General features: G+C 47.3%; 1 protein-coding gene across 1 annotated transcript in view; it reads right to left on the bottom strand.

Moving 5' to 3' along the window:
- The window catches only part of ZSWIM4 (zinc finger SWIM-type containing 4), a 40,480-nt gene that overhangs the window by 21,733 nt on the left and 1,328 nt on the right, over positions 1-17,419 (bottom strand). Inside the window, exon 2 of the mRNA XM_069230444.1 lies at positions 15,549-15,750. Within this exon, the coding sequence (XP_069086545.1) occupies positions 15,549-15,750 (202 nt within the window). The remainder of the gene's footprint in view (positions 1-15,548; positions 15,751-17,419) is intronic.

Below are 17,419 nucleotides of genomic sequence, written 5' to 3'. Positions count from 1 at the left end.
CGATTAACGATGCCCAAAAAGCCTTACACTTAAAGCAGATGTATACCCTCTGCAGCAATCGTCACAGAAAGCTAAGAATCAGAAGTCGGGTGTTGAATCCATTTGTTCAGGAGCTGTATGTTTCACAGTCTTCAATGATCTTAGACACCAAAGAGTTTGGAGCATTTATATATAAAATAATTAAAAAATATAAAAAAATATACTAGTTTTGTAATGCACACACTCTGCAAACCAAATAGACTCAAGATAAGATCCGGAAGCAGAGAAGAAACGCGGGTGGGTTTCAATACTTATTCCAGTGTACTGTTACCCAGTGAGGCGGCAGAAAGAGGACCAGCGGCCGGTGTGAACTGTGAGGCACCTGCCCATGAAGCAGTTAGTTTCTTCAGAAGGTGAAACTCGAGCAAAGCCAATGCTGCCGAACAGGACCAACTACTTCTGCCAGCCGCGACATTTACTGTACACAAGGTACATTATTTGCCATTAATCTGCAACAGGCAACGGATTTATGGTCCAATAAAATCCCTATGTGCAAGAGCCAACACGCCGGGCATGTCATGACGTCGGAAGGGCGACAGGACAGCTTTGCACAGTGATACTCTGAGTCACTCAGATACTCAGACACCCGGAGAAATTTAGGAATCATCTCTGTCAAAGACGATATCTTTATTTAGGAAACACCTGCCGGGACGTGTCCTTAAAATAAAGCAAAAGGATGGGAGTGTCTGCAAACAGCCCTACTTGGTCACAGCCTGCCCAAAAAACACCTGCTGAGACAACCAGGAAGTCCATTTTACCTGCTGGCTCACTGTCGACTCAGGATAGTTACATAAGGTACTTATCACTGGAAGATTTCAAGAAGGACTTTAAACCAAGTTAACGCAGTACTTTGCTGTGGAGTGGCTCCAATCCTTGCCACCACTGAACAAAAAAAAAGCTACACAACGAAACGCCATCTCAGTCTTGCCCAGATATGCAGAAAGCAACCATTACATGACAACGACAACCTGTAAGGGCTGATCAACAAGGGCACAGAAACTTCCTGTAAGGACTGCTCAACAAGGGTACAGAAACCTCTCGGTTTCTTTTACGACGCCAAACTGTACATTAAGTTCAACAAAACCTGGCTACAGTGGAGACGCAGCAGCAAAGCAGCCCTTGCCTACAGTCAACCTTCTCTAAGTGGGCTGCTAGATAAGTCATGGCCTCTTCATTCGCAAATGGCACGATATTTCTTTCAATTATTCATACATTTGGAAGGGCAGGCAGAGCGGGTCTCTAAGGAAGGGAAGTACATTCTGGGACTACACCCACCCTCGTGGAATGTTCACCAAACACCCCAACAGTCATCTATTACCCCCAGATCAACATCACCATGGACCATCACTAGCTCATGACGCACCTAGCTCACCATTACCAAGAACCAGTAAATTTAACAGAATCCTGCAACATCTTTCTTATAAATTGTACCACTGTGCTTCCAGTAGACCAGACAGTGCTGCTTGCCAATTAAGTTTGTTACCATCACCCACAAACAACCAGAGTGAACATCACCTATCCACAGATAAATCTACTAAAGCAAGCCCCTTACCGATATCAAACAAGCGTTTGGCAAAGCCAAGAGATCTGGTGCAAGCCACGTCCTTTTCACTTTATTGGTGCTTATTTAGACAATTTTTTGCAAAACTGTATTGTTGGGGATCTGTCCTCACCAATACGAAAAGAAAAACTGACTAAACAACATTGTTTTGGTCTCAAAAGGCACACATTGGCAATAAGTGGTTCACGGTGTTGAAAGGATAGATGAGTGGGTCGACGTACTCCTTGCAAAGAGCAGAATGCGGTCACTTACAATAAAATAAGTTCATGGCCGAAATGTGCTAACCCCCTACTCCACGCTGTCTTTTGTAGTGGGCAGAAGAAACATGCGAATATAACAACAGATCAATGGATGAAAAGGGCCGACTGAAAGCCCTTACAATTATACTTAATTTTAGTAAAATGGAAAGGCCCTAGCTAATGTCAGACGTGAGAAGAAGAGTGGGGGGGTCACAGCAACCCACTGCTTATGACAACACCCACTTCCCGATAACCATCAATAGCTTTGTCAGAAAGCACTAACAGGGTAACAAAAACTCTTGTTTGGCAAGTAAAAAGCAGGTTACAAAGCAGTCGTGCAGAGTCGCCGTATCCAAAATTCAAAAGGGCTCCTCTCAGGAATCATCTAACAGACACTGCCGAGCCCACAAGCGCCCTCTACTGGAAGAAAAATAGTCGCCACTGGCTCAGTGAGCTAAGGGCGCGCTGTAGGGGTGGATGTGTGACTAGCAGGGCACGAGTTTTAAAGCCGGCGTAGCCAACGCCTTTGGACGGTACCAAATGTGGAAGTAATTTTTTTTACCCATGGATCAGAAACTTAAGAAATGCAATAATGGGTACAATTGGCAAAAAAAAAAAAAAAAAAAAAAAAAACACACACACACACACACTTCTAAATGCACACGTATTAATGCATTCGACTAATATACATCAGTTTTCAAAACAAAAATGCACACCCACACACAAATTCTTATTTTTAAGTAGCAAAGCTGTGGTAGGAGATAAAAGGATCAATAAAGGAGGAAACTCAAGCGCAAGATAAAGACAGCGAAGAACATAGCACCAAGTGACAGACAGGAAGGGGGAGATCGGGGATGAACAATGGGAGGGGTTAGAGCCGAGGAGGGAGGGGGCGAAGACACTCGATACACCCCAGGGCAGAGGCTGCCCGGGCACCCCATCTGTTCACCACAGACCGGCTGCTCCTGGGGAGGGCTTTACCTGCTCAATCATCCACGCCTCCTCGGGGGAATCCCCCCCTCCCCCTAGAGGCCCTCCGCCCCCCGCCCCTTCTAATGAATCCTAATGAAGAAATCAATCTCCAGCCCCAGGACAGGATTGTGGTTAATTAAGACTTCTGTTTCCTGCACAATACACCTCCTCTTCTCCGAGGCCCTTCCACCCACCCTTCCCCCCACCCAACTGCCCCCCCTTCCTCCATCGGCCCCCAAGGGTTTCATTAACTCCTTCGCTGCTAGACGTATAACACGCGTGCGTCCAGTGCCTGCGCCCCTCGACTCAAGCGTCCGAGTACCGGAGCCCCCATCGTCCCCTGCCGGCGCAGAGGCGCCCACTGTTTCAACACCCGGGGGCTCCCTCACTGAGTATTCCCACCGGCTTCCCGGCAGCTGCCATCCCAGCAAATATGCTCCGCGCCACCCCCCCCCCCCCCCCACCCCGCGCACAGGAATCCGCTGCCCACTGCCCCTGTCGAGGCCCCATGCAGTCACAGTAACAAGGTGCCCGCACGTACCCAAGGCACAGGAGGTCACTGGCCTCTCACTGCCCCCACGGTCCTCGGACTGCTAAAGAATCACAGGGACCTCTCAGTACAGAATCCTTATGTTCCCTTCTAGCATCGAGGCGCTACTGCTCTTGGCACCGTCGAGCGTGCCAATGTTGTCAAGTATCAAGCTTACCTCAAGTCTCCGTTGACAAGAGGACCTAATCGGCGTCCCACAGCAGTAGGCGCCTCAGTGCTCACTCTCCTGGGCTGCTACTGCCCGCCCCTTCAGTACTCAGATGCCCCCCTATCGAAACTTCTAGAGCTCCCCCAGTCCCAAGAGTGCTACACTCCTCCCTCGGATGATTCCACAGTACCCAAAAGTACTGTCCCTCCCGCGGACACTGAATACAAAGGAGCCCTAGAACTCTCTACGTTACCACTAGGTTAGTCCTTAATGTCCCCTTCAGTACACAGGCTTTTACCGCCTCCTCTCGCCGCCAGCGGCACTACTAGAACAGAAGCACAGCCACCTCTCAAAACAGACTTCCACTGTATCTCCCTCCAAGCACAGCCCACTCCTAACCCTCCTCCCAGAGCCCCCCGGAGGGTACTGAAACAACCCCCTACCCACCAGATAAAGCTCGAATATCCTTTCCACAGTAAGGGGAATTTCACTGGCTTCAGAGCAATGCCTCCAGTGCCACTACAAGTACAGAAACTCACTCCCCCTCTGCAGACTGCCACTCTCTTTCCAATACCTGGTGCGCCTTTTCCTTCTCAAACTACTGCTCTCAAAACCCAGTGTCCCAGCGCCTTCTGCCGGAACTCAAGCTTCGGCTGCTTTCTCCTAGTCCCGAGGCTCACCCTGTCATGAACAACCAGTCAGAGCAGAGTACACCGACATGACGGTACACAGAGCTAGAAAACCCCGCCACTGCCAAGTTAAGTAGAGGCTGAAAGCACTGCTTCACTGTGGCAAGCAAAGAGGTCAATGTTGCCACAAATCGCAATACATACAGCCACGAACCTGCCGAAACAGCAAGATCCAAAGTACAATAATACCTCAGATGTTATTCTGTATCTGAATCAAACCAACACACCATCTCTAAGCAAGTCTCAGCTGCTCGACCACAGCAAGCACCAGAATGTTTAAGCGAAGGGAGCCTTGCTACCGTCTTCAAGCAGTATCCACTGTGGAGGACAGGCAACCATGACAGTAGTCGACAGATAAAGGCAGAGGCAGTCACTACCCTGGTGATAGAGGGCATACCACGCACAAGCAAAAACAATCACTAGCCACACTAGTGTGGGCAGCCAGGAGAAGGCACAGAGACCAACAGTACCCACAGCGCAGACAACCACTACAAGCCCGAGTGCAGACAAATAGGAGACCGCTGCTGGCCACAGCGAAACAGCCACAAAAGAACCAGGTCACTGCTGGCGCCAACAAGGTAATGTATGCGTTAGAGACCTCTACCCAGCTACAGCACAGCCAGCCATAGGGAAGGGGTCACTGAGGAGATAGGATACTTAGACCAGGAGAAAGCCAAGAAAGCAACCTGACCTACGACATCTCCAGTAATTTACCAACAGAAAAAAAATCCTGCTGAGAAGAGCCCTGAAACAGAAGCGCTATGCAAGTGTCAGGATATAGTAGGCATCCCAACTAGAAGCTGCTCGGGGCCTCAATTGCTAGCCCTTGGCAGAGCCAGACATCGCAACCAAGAGCAGGGCCCCAGTAAAGCTGCATCCTCCACCGTGTGATAGGTTCTGAATAAAGCCACAACGTGACAATAGGCAGTGTGACAGCACAACTCGAAGGGAGTCCAAACTGAGCTCAACAGCTGCACCAAGGCACGTATCAGACAGGACATTCATATGTGGATGGGTGAATGAATGAACGGTGATTTAATTTATTGTCGATGCCTCTTAAAGGGGACGAGGGGCCCGTCACTCTAAAGTCGGTGCACAACCAGGTCTCTTCATCACCAGAGACGCGGAATGGTTGAGACAGGGAAGACGCCAGCTAATGGATGTGGAAAAACAAAGCGAGTACAACCAGAGTTAATCTGGGCTGCGAAAGCAATCTGCTGCCTTGTTTTGAGCGCGAGCATGCCTGCCATGCTGCAAATGGATGCACAGGAAGAGGGACTAGGCCAGGTGAAACCATAAGGGCCCATGGGGTTAATGAGCCTAGCACCCCCCCCCTTTCAGTGGGGGCATACTTAACCATGGTTTAGCATTCCCCCACAACTGACCTGCCACAGGACGGGGAAATTAGACCAGGTGAGATCCAAACTTCGGTAGACCCACCGCACAGTGGCGAGAGCTACACCAAAGCACACATAGGAAGAGCTTCCCTGAGAGAGTTAGAGGACCAGGGGGGCATGTGTGTGCGCTAGCAGAGGGAAGGACCCCCGCTGCCGGGACTAGGAACACTCATCTGCACCGCGTCCATACATTCTACACCTAAGCGCACGCACTGCTCAGAGACTGAAGTCCTGGTATGAAGCTCTCTATCCGGCTCCGCCACATACCGGACCAGGCAGACTCAGACACGCAGAGGAGGGCCGGGCCGATACCGAGAGCTGCCGTTCACACCGACCAGCAAAAAAATGGGTCCGAACAGGCCCAGTGGCAGCAGCCTGTCATCAGGGGAGAATTCCTGCGCCACGTGCCACCTCTGGGCAGGACAGGCCCCGGCGTGCGACACACGGCACCCACTTTCACTGGCGGACACGCCCGCCGGATGGATACCTCATGGCATCACCCAGGTGCAGCGCCAGCAACCTGTCTGCAGCCGCATGGACAGGCCCTGGCTGGAAAGACAGAGGAGGGTGCCCCCCTAGCAAGGGATGAGCACAGACCTGTGCAGCGCACACTGGACAGTGCCACCGCCCCTCCACATAAGGTACGAGCAGAGGCCAGGGCAGAAGGGACAGTTCCGCCGTCCCCAGTTGCGTAACGCAAACAACGATGGGCCTTCCCGGCAGAATGAGATCATGGGTCACCGAGTGGCCCATATTGTGCCCGTCCTGAATAGGGGCCCCCCTAAAAGGGATGAGCCCCACCCCCCACTTGCCCTGCAGGGGCTTCTGTTACAACACTGACAGCCCCACCACTCTTCACCCCCTCACCCCCCAAATGTAAGGTATGAAGAGAAACACCAGTGCAGCCTGGGCAGTGATCCGCCAGCAGTGCAGACTCAGACTGGGTAAGGAGCCTTAGCAGGGGCTAATCAGAACCGTGCAGACCAAGATGCGCCCCCCCCCCCCCCCCCCCCCCCCAGCAAGGTATGAGAAGGCACCAGTGCAGGCCGCCCTCCTAGCAAGGTGAGCAGACAGACCACTGGAAGACGGCAGTCCTTACAGTAAGGTATGTTAAGAAAAAAAAAGTAGGCCAGTGCAGACTTTCTAGCAGAGCAGGAGCGCTCTACAAACAAGGCGGGCTGTCCTCCCTGCTAGATACGAGGAACAGAATGGGGCCTGACAGCAAGGTATGAACAAACGAGTGCAGACGTCTCCCTTCCCCAGACACTTCGAGAATAACAAGTGAACAGCTGTTCGGCGCCCCACCAGCCACGTCCATAATCACTTGAGCCTTGTACTCCATTCTCTCCAATATAAAATGTAAATAATAAATATCATCTCAGCTAGGCGTGATCACGGTACTCCATTACTGCCCATATATACCGTGATCCCTCTGAAAGATGGGAGAAGGCGGTAACAGGGCAGATTCCTTCCTCTATGCCAGACAAGGTCAGACAGTGGAGAGATCCACTACCCTCCTGAATGACGCAGATTGCGAGTTAAGGCATGGGCATATTCGGATCAGCGCGTGCCGGACAGAGAACCCGCCTATGCTCACACACTAGTGTCCGCTCTCCTGGCCATGCATCGCAGCGCATGCGAGACTTAACACAGTACACCAACCAGACTACATAACCATGAAAAGGAGAAATACAAGGCTCGTACCTATTCTAACTACAAGATCGAAATATATATATATATATACACACACACACACACACACCCACCCCCTCTGGCAGGGGATACTATATGCCCCTTTCTAGTTACATCCCAGCCTTTTTCTGGAAGCGCCAACTTTTGGTTTCCTTGCTACTTTTGGAAATTATTTGTAACCCACAAACTACTGTACAGCGCCCCGACGCCCAAGAGTATGCAAAACTGTGTAGGTTACTAAAACGACGAAATGTGGAGCGTTATATATATATATATTCCCTATCCACCCTAGGATAATCCTCTCCCCCATTACAAGAACGTGTGATCTTTAATCCCGTTTTGGGCACAATAAGCAAAGTCGGCTGCCATCTTCCTCCGCAAAAGGAAGGGGCATCATCACGGGTGGCGAGGGAGGAGTCCCTCCGACACCTCTTTGTGTAGAAACATTACACGCAGCAGGCGAAATTTAACACAATCTTGAAACCTCACATATCACACGGCAGGTGTCGGGGGGGCTTAACCCAGAACAGCCCTCAAATCAATAGGGTGTCCTTTGCTTGCAGGGGGGATCAAATCCAAGCCCTGAGCCGCAGCCCCTCCGTGAGCGGAGCCAGACACCACCCGCTCCCAGTATTGTCCGACCACACCTCGATGCTGAGAGGGGCTGGCGCCCCTTCACGCCCCGGGAGATAGCATCATTAAACAGGAGACCATGACAAAGGGTGCTTACACTGAACTACCAGCCGCCCCCATCCACCTCAACCACAAACATTCGCAATACAAAAAGAAGAATGGGAAGGAACAATGCAGCCGAGCACAGGCAATGCTTTGGGGGTTTGTAGAAAGAAAAGGTTTTGAGTTTCTCAAGCTTCGTTAATATACGGGGAAAGATGGCATTAGCAGGGCAAGCTTCCCTCACAAAGCGCTACAGCCCAAGCAGTGCAGCATCTTCCCACGGGAATTAAACCAGGGCAGCAATACAAGACGTACACAAAACGAAACACACAGGAACGGGTGTATGAAAGGTAGAGGCAGCGTGAAAACCCGGAGTAAACCACAGAACAGGCGGTGCAAGTACTGAAGCTTTCCCTCGTATGCGGCGCTGCCAGCAGCAATGCCAGCTTCCTTCGCACACAAGCCAGGCTCCACAGTTAATATCTGTTACATTGCATCGAGCCCCAGCCTGCACACCTGCGCCCGTAAGTGAGGCCTTGACTGAGTGTCCAAGCTAGGCCGGACAGGCAGAGGTCAATATAGACATCTTTGTCCCGATCGACTCTTTAGCACCTTGGCCAGCAAGTGGCAGAGACAGAATACAAAACAGCAACGGTTTTGGGCGTGATTACATGAAGTGCTGCCAAACCTTAGTTGCGTGCAGCGTCCCTCTATACATGTACATTTAGGAAGCATACTGCCATTTACCACCAAACACAGTATCAGAGTACCAACGACCCCAGTTAACCATGAGCCTCGAACAGGGAAGTGTGCACGATTCCGAAAGCCCTTGGGGACCATCCTAATGGTGGGAAGGAGCGTATACACTAAACTGGCACGAATGAGGAGTTTCGTCTTGTCTTCTTGCATCTAGAGCCCGGCTTTGCTCATGGCGGCCCTCACTAAAAGGTTCTCCTTTAGCATCGCATTTATTAAATCGTAATAAAACTTTACACGCTAAAAAGGTGCAAACTGCGAACACGAAAACGTATAAAAGGCAGGAGCACAAAGGACCGCTTTTAAACATAAAAACTGTATTATTTTATTGATCATGATGCAGTTAATTAAAACCTTTACATGATAAAAAGGACACTTACCTGTTACAAGTAAAAGACGAAAAAGCATACGAGTCTCAGGAGAACTCTTCAGTAATTGTCCTTAATGATGGCAAATATCCAAGACAAAAAAGTGCCAGTGCATGAAAAGTACAGATATGGAGGAACGTTTAGGAATAATAAAAAGAACACGTCATAGGTATAAATACAATTAAAAGATACAAAAGCGTACTAGTGTCAAAAGAGCTCTTAAGTAATTGTATTTCATGTGGCCACACATGCAAGAATAGAAGTGCCAGTGTGTGGAAAGGGAACGTGGAGGAGAGGAAGCATGCCAGCTTTAAATTTCTCGGCACTTTATAGATTTTACCAGGCAAGCTATTATTCGGGTATTTGGACCTTGCAAGCAGAAATGCAAGGCTTGACTGAATGTTCTTACTCCGTAAGCATTAAAAAGGATGCTTAGAAACTTTCTGCGTGCAAACTGGAAAGTGGGAATAATCACAGTATGTGCAAAACAGATTCCTCTAGCCCATGAAACAGCCCGCATGATGACAAACTCTTTTCTAGGGCCCAGGGTGGCAGCGCATCCTTCGGTGGTGATAGGCCGAATCTTAGCACTAAGAATCTGGAATTGTAAAAAAAAACCTTTGATAGTTTCAAAAAGTTAGTGCTGTGAAGTTGGCGATTTGTACGTGTTCATTCACAGCCACAAGTATTTACACTTATGAAAGCGTGTCTCGTCTTGCGCCCACGATAATAGCTTTGGCTGTTCACTGCGAATGTAAAAGCATTGTGGGACAAGGGCTCCCAAAGATGTGGAGTCTCCAGCGCTTGTAAAGCCCCCTTCTCGCGTGAGCTCAACAGTTGACTGTTAGTCCGAATCCCTTTACAAACTATCATGTGTAAAAAAAATGTTTTAAAAAAAGTGCTGCAAGCTATCAGGATCATCCGAGGCCATGATTCACAACGAAAACACCAGTGCCAATTCACTATTGTCCTTACAAGTTTAAAAACATGCACGGTAAAAGTGGCAGAGCATGAAAAGTGAAAACAGCAAACGTGGAAGTAGATAAGAGACAGGTGCACAAAGGGCACTTTTTAAAACATATATAAACCGTCTCAACATTGTCTATAATAATGCGAAAATTGTTCATGCAAAAAAGCGGTGTGTTTAAAAGGGGAGGTAAACATGTGACTGTCACTCTTTCGGTTTCGCTATACAGTGCGCGCAAAGAACACCAGAGTGGTTGTTCTTTTGTCACCTACTGGCGGTTGCCAGACAGAGAAACAAGGAATATGTGAGGGCCACCTCAGTGGCTCTCGAGGCAGTCAGATTTGACCCAGGAAGGACACGATATTTGTTAATCCGTCTTCATTTTGTGAATTTCACTTATAGCAGGCATTATCTGCGGTCGCAGACCCGGCATTATTGCATTTCTACCGTGCACGGTTTGCTATCGGAATGGCGCACGGATCAGTCGATAACCATCTGCGACATTTCACCCCGAGACAATTTACGTATTTTATTTATGTAACTGAAGCATACACATATTTTGGGCCCTTACGATTCTCATGGGGTATTTTTGTCTTTTAAATGGCAGACTTTCTGTAGTGCTGCGAGACTAAGTTTAGGAAACGGTTTTCATGCAATATGCACCAACACCATCAGGACCCATCTGCAAGCGTTGCTGGGCGCGGCTGTGGAGAGTTTCCTAAACAGTAGAATGATCTTTCTATGCTGGGGTCACGACTTTCAGGTCGTGCTTCTGTGCAGGGTCCCAGAACATACAGCATCGAAACGAATTTGGCTTAGTACTGCGGTGAAAATTAACCAAAGGCTGGTGTTAAGAAGGCACTCATACAAGAAAGGCACACATTGCCTTTCCTGTAGGGGTTACTTGGCCTGTGCTATTTTTCTGGGGCCGGGAAAACTGCCCCCAAGTAGGTGTACGTAATCATAGATACCACGGACTCTTCTCAAAATAAAGAGTCCTGCTCACAGCAAAAGGCGGTATACTGGTTTTTGCTCCGGGGTGGGGAGAGGAACAACAGAAAGGGGCTTGTTTCCTAAATAATGCAGACAGAGGCCTCTGTGATGGATGGATTCTGAACAATGGGCACCCCAGGGGAAGGGCTGTTTGTATTGTGCACTGGTGAGGCGGGAGTGGGCAGAGGGCGAGGAAGGAGGTGCATGTGCGCTGGGGGGGGGAGGAGAGAGACCAGGGACCATACCATGCAATGCCCATTGAGCCACTCAAACACAAGCTGAAGCGTGTCCAGATCTGAAAACACAAAGAATCTAGCCCCCACAGCAAATACGACACACCCGAAGGGTAATACGAGCTCCAAGTCAGCCAGCGACAAAAGACTCGGAATCGGCCGACATCAATAGGTCTTTGAGGGCCTCAAAAGTGAGAGGCGCCTGCGTTCTACCCGCAACGCAGAGATAGCCGAGCCGTTCCAACACAGGGCCCTGTAGCTCATCTGTGACCTGTGCAAGGCCTGCAACACAGTGCGTGCACCCCAAGCGAGTGAGGACCAACCTCCACCAATACAGGGCCTACACCTCAACCAAGAGACACCAAGCTTTGCAAACAGTCCTTTGCGTCAACTAAGATATACCAGAAGCCTACATAACCAAAGGTGTCTAGCTATTCCTGTCAGCAACGTATATGTAAATACATTTAAATTAAAAAATTTAAAAAAAAAGAGATTGAAGAGTTCTGTCCTCAAGTGCTTGCTCCAGAATCACGAAGCAAGGCACATCTGGCTTGAATCAGTGAGGTAAAACTACCCAATCACACTTTTAACCCTGAAGCAGTCCCAATTAACCCCAATGCGAATCAGCACTACTAAAAACAACTACCATAGAGCAGACCTTCCCAGATCAACGGCCAACTACCTGTATTAATGGTTAAAAGCACACAAAAACAAGATTTCAATACACACCATTTGTGTCCAAGCTTCTTCACAGCTAGTTATTAATACTTATTTACGCAGGAACCTCAAGACGTTGGAGCAGGGCAAGGCAGTGCTTAGAATTCGGAAGAAAGCTTACAGACAGCATCAGAATGGGCTTGTTAATGCTATTCCCCCCTTCCCCCCCACGACTGGTCGAGTTAAGAAGGTAGGTAGATCATATCACCCACCTTCAGCAAGACAACCCAAAATCAGCAAGCTCATCCCTAGGTTAATGGCTCCCACAGGAAAAGACCTTTTCACACCAATATGTACCTTGGAGTCCAGCTCAACAAAAAACTCCCAAGCAGCCACGAGAAAGCAAGGTAGTGAATAGTAGGCAGATGCCCCTTCCTGACAAGCATTTGGCTACGTAGCAACTTGGGATTTGGATTTAAAGGAGGCATTAGGACAATGCAATGGGAACATGAGGGGTGGGCCCCAAGAAGATGGTCTGAAGAAGGGCTCTATGTCCTCTTTCCTGTGTGTACAAATGTGTCTGTAGGAGTGGCTTGCCTTCATGGGCTTGTAAGTAACTATTTGCAAACCTCCTCACCCAACAGCCAATCAGTGCAGTCCAGAGGGTATTCAATGTGACTGCTCAACTGGCTCCTTTAAAGCTCCCTAGCAGCCAGAGGACAACCCCGTCTAGGAATATCTAGTCTTGTTTGGTTGGTTGAATCTTAAACACTAGCATAATGTTCAGCTCCACAAACCCAAAAGAAATTCCAACATCAGAAGTGGCTTAATCAACATCCTCTTCTCACAGAAACCTCCAATTTAGTTTAATCTCAATCAAATCCAAAGCCTTAAAAAGGAGCCATGGCTTGGCAATAACTCAGAAGTCCCCTATGACTGAAGCAAGTGATAACTGAAAGATGAAAACACACGGCTGACCTTGAAATACAGAATCACAAAGAGACTCGACAAACGTCAGACGATAACTATAGGAACATGCCAAATCACAACCATTAGTCATGGTTCTGAACCACAGGAGCACACAAGAGGAGAAGGTAGCAGCGATCTGCAGCTCGGGATATAAAAAAAAAAAAAAAAAAAAAAAAAAAAACAACACACACACTGAAAAATAAAGTGGATTGGTTTGGACAATATCAAGTTGTTAGGTCGAGCGGGCAAGAGCTTTTCGACCTGTTGTAAGTATATTGTGGGATTTTAACCATGCCCATCACTTTCACTCGCTCGAGAGATTGGTTTTCAAAAACCCCTTGATGTCATAGGTAAATGCTTTACATTTGGCCAGTCTTGGGGCAGTTTTGTTACCACCTTGCAGACTAACTCTGTTACATGGATTATTGCACAATTGCTGATATACGTCTGCGTTGGCAAACACTTTTTCCCCCCTTTGTCTCTCCCCTTAAGTGCTCCGTGGCGCTCACAGCACGAACACCATCAGTGGCATTGAAGCGCTAGTCACATTGTCAATTAATCAGAGTCATTTCTTTTGGCTCTCTCAATACCGCTCCATTGCTTTCACAAAAACATGAAAATGATAAATACTTCACATAAAATACACAGAAATGCTCAACATGGCTTTCCTGACACAACGGGAGAGCAGATATTAAAATAATCACTGCACTTGGGAAACTCACCCCATAATGCTTTGCAAGCATTACTTTTACAAATCATTTTTGATCATAATTTAGCCTGTGGTGGCCCAAGAACAATGGGACCCACCTTCAAAACATTCACCACGACATGTTCCCTCTACATCATCCAGGGGTCCCCAAAAGAACAACCCCTCCCACCATTCAGGGTCCTCATGGCTGGAACTTTTGTTTTACAGATGCCAGTAATTTTGTTTTAAGGGCCCCATGTGTTATACCATTGCAGTAGACCTACTAGCCTTTAAAATGTGTAATGCACTACTCCTTCTGGAGCTAAATATATGGTTACACTGCATTACATTCTGCCATTCTCTTTTCATGTGGTTATGCCCTCGAGGGGGCTAACTATATAGTTTCATGACCATTTTATTTACAAGAGCTATTTTTACTGTGGGACCATCTAGGGACTGTTCCGAGCATTACAGTTAACATACTAGAATAGTCGCAGGCACAAAAAATTCACACCATATTGCTTTGAAGGGCACTGCTTTTACAAAACATTTCTGCTCATAACAGCCTATGGTGGTCCTAGGACAATTGGACCACCTTCAAAAGGTTCACCACGATGTACTCTTTCTGTAGACATCATCTCTGTCCCCACACTAGGTTAGTGGGGATCCCAAAATAATAACCCTCCCACCATTTGGTGTCTTTTTAAGTGCTCTTATGGCTCTAACTTTTGTTTTACAGTTCAGAGTAATTTGTGTTTTAGAGGCCTGGTTTGTAATTTCATTGCCCTAGGCCTGCTAACTCTAAAAGTTTGTAATGCGCTATGCCCTCTATGGGTTATATATATGGTTACACTAAGTTACCTTCTGCCATTGTTTTTTCATGTGGGTATGCCCTATGGTTACGTGATCATGTTTCTTACAAATGCTACTCTCATTGTGGTGTTCTCAAGGGGCTCTTCTGGGCATTACAGTCTAATGCCAAAAGTCTATTTATGACAAAGGTTTTTATTGGATTTACACTGTTACTGTATATGTTTTAATAATCTCTCCTTATTACAATTATGACCATGATTCATGCCAACTTAACATCCTTACTACACTATGACCGTCTGAGCACTCTTGATATGGTTAGGTGACCGTTCTAGTTTATTTCTCTTATTACTCCTCAGTGGCTGTCTTGTGTTTTTTTTTTTTTTAAACTGTTAGCCAGGCAGCAACTCTGATGGTGGGGTGGTGAAAGTGGTATTATATTGGAATTAGCAGGGGTGCTGAAATTATGTGGCAGTAAGAGACCAAATTATGAGGCAGGGTTGACCAATTTATGTGGCAAAAAGTCCAGTTATTAAATTTATAACGCCAATAGCTCTAACTCAAGCAAGTGTGAGACTCATTGCAATGTTTTTGTATGGCTAGGCTCAGTTTATCAGAAAAGGATCCACAGACTTGCCCAGTAGAAGTTATCATGTACCACTGGGAGGGGCTCACAGGGAACATCCTGTTCACCACTACAATTCAACAACTTGTTGTGGGCAAGGTTTCTAGGCCACAATACATTTTTCACACCTGCCAACCCTGGGTTTAAAGCCGACCCTGTGAGGGTCAAGGTAAATAATAAAAATAAAAATAAAAAAAAGCACACTCCACACTAAAACGTCAAGCACACAGGAACCCAGATCTGTTCTTTATCAATTCTTGCAAGCTATAGCACACCTATTGCAACAATGTAATAAAAACAGGAAATATTACTGCAATACAAACACATGGGAATAACTGAATAGAAAAAATGACTCTGGAAATATTAGCCAATCTACCTGGAAAATTACCATACAAGTCTGGAAGGATAAAAGAAATCCAGAGAGCAGAATCACACTGTGGTATCCTATGTAGCTAGTGACTTCACCTGAGGTGTGCCGCCTGATCCTTTGGAACTGCTACAACTCATAGCTCAGACTTACCCACTTGCAGGACACGTCCAACGGCACCTGACTGTAGCAGCTGCAGGCCACGGTTGAAGGGTATGCGGGCATCCCTCTCACCTTCAGGCGGATGGTAGCCCAGAGAAGAGTACATGCAGATCTCCCGCTCACTCCGTGGAAAGGACCAGAACACAATGCGCTTCTGCACCGGCTCGGGGACGCGGGAGAACCGCTCCTCCACCTGCAGGGGAGAAAGAGGCAACACAGAGGTTACAAACAGTCATAGTACACCCATAACATCCAACTAGTCAGCAGAGTCCCAACAAATCGTCCAGGATGGTCATTCCCCAGGTGATTACAACTACTACTTCTGGAACAGGTACCATAAAGACTACTTGTGGGCAAAGTAAGTGTACCTTGCATTTCACACAGGACAAGGGAATGGGAATCCATGACTGCTCAACAGACTAGCACTGGGTTAGGTTGCTCAGGGTTGGAGGAAAGAACAGATCTTTCCCTGGATTTTGAATCGGGTAGCTCATTCACTAGATTTACCTGGAAAAAGAGTGGTATAAAGAGAACCTTCCCTGAATGAAAATGAGAAAAAAAAAATCCGATTGCTCAGTCCTAATTATTTGGCATTATAGGCAAAAGCAATAAGGCCAATTTTTGATTGTAAAATATCTATGATTAAGCAATAGCTGTCACTACACCTTAAGTGCAGAACAAAGATCTACAAACAACCAATGACATCTGACCCAGTTCCTAGATGCAGTAACTGAGGTTCACCGAGTGTGATTTTGTGACGTAGCATCGTTCACCAAATAAAGGCCCAGCAATAGCAGATGACATCACTGCACCCAGGCTGATCTCCATTACCAGGCATCCTATGAGTAAGGCTAACAGCACCCAACTAAAAGCTGAAAATCACCGGATAAGTTAAACAAAAAGCTAAAACCTTTGTAAACTGGGTTTCCAACTCCCGGACAATGAGCTCCAGTATCCCTCACGCTGAATGGTCAAAGCTTTAGCAGATCGGAGCTTGTCACGTACCAAACACAAACCACTCACTGTAACTGTATCTTGCTGTTTGCAACCAACCACCCACGTTCCCACCAGCTTAGGTGGGAGAGCTCCTCCAGCTGCAAACCGTTAAGGCGTGCGGAACAACGACACAGAGGCAATCTACTTAAAATGGAAACAGTAGAAGCACCACCACTGAAAAGCTGAGCTCCCATGAAAACGTAGAGGGGTGCAAGATTCCTCCCGTTTAATACAAATCCATGTAGTCTAGACGACAGAAAGGCGTTTCACTACACACGCACTGCTGGCAATGTGCACTGATGTTTAAATTGATATTTAGTTAAAGGTGATTTCTTGTGTTTGGGCTGAACAATCTGGCGGAATAATGATTTACATAGCGCTGGATGTAACAGCATTTACAAAGTACTGTAGAAAAGATTCTTACCGATATTTAACTTTTATAGAATAACCTGAACCGAGACAGACAGGCAAATCATAAAAATGAAAATGTCATCGTAAGATGTAGCGTGCCAGGTATGCCAAGCGCCCCCCTCCCCCCCAAAAAACGCACTTATTTTTAGCCGGTGTAGAATACAGGTCATACAATTCAAACTCCCATCTAACAACATGATACCTGACAAGAACGTAGGATAAATAAATATGCACACACACAAAGCCTGTGGTAGGAGCATGCTACAAACTGCACACACTGCTATTCAGTTTGGAAGGGGGGGGGGGGGGGGAGAGAGAGCTTAAATTATGCCAGACACTACTCAAAGTTTTGGTGTGAGTAGAGTTATTTCAATGTTTGGTAAACCCCAATCTCTGTTCACAAATTGGCCATAGGCCAGATATGGATCGCTCAACCTCGACAGAGCGCTCCCGGT

Source organism: Pleurodeles waltl, chromosome 4_2 (assembly GCF_031143425.1).
Source record: "Pleurodeles waltl isolate 20211129_DDA chromosome 4_2, aPleWal1.hap1.20221129, whole genome shotgun sequence".
Classification (NCBI taxonomy): Eukaryota; Metazoa; Chordata; class Amphibia; order Caudata; family Salamandridae; genus Pleurodeles; species Pleurodeles waltl.
The sequence above is the reverse complement of the archived record's forward strand: the minus strand, read 5'-3'. Positions and strand labels throughout refer to the sequence as shown.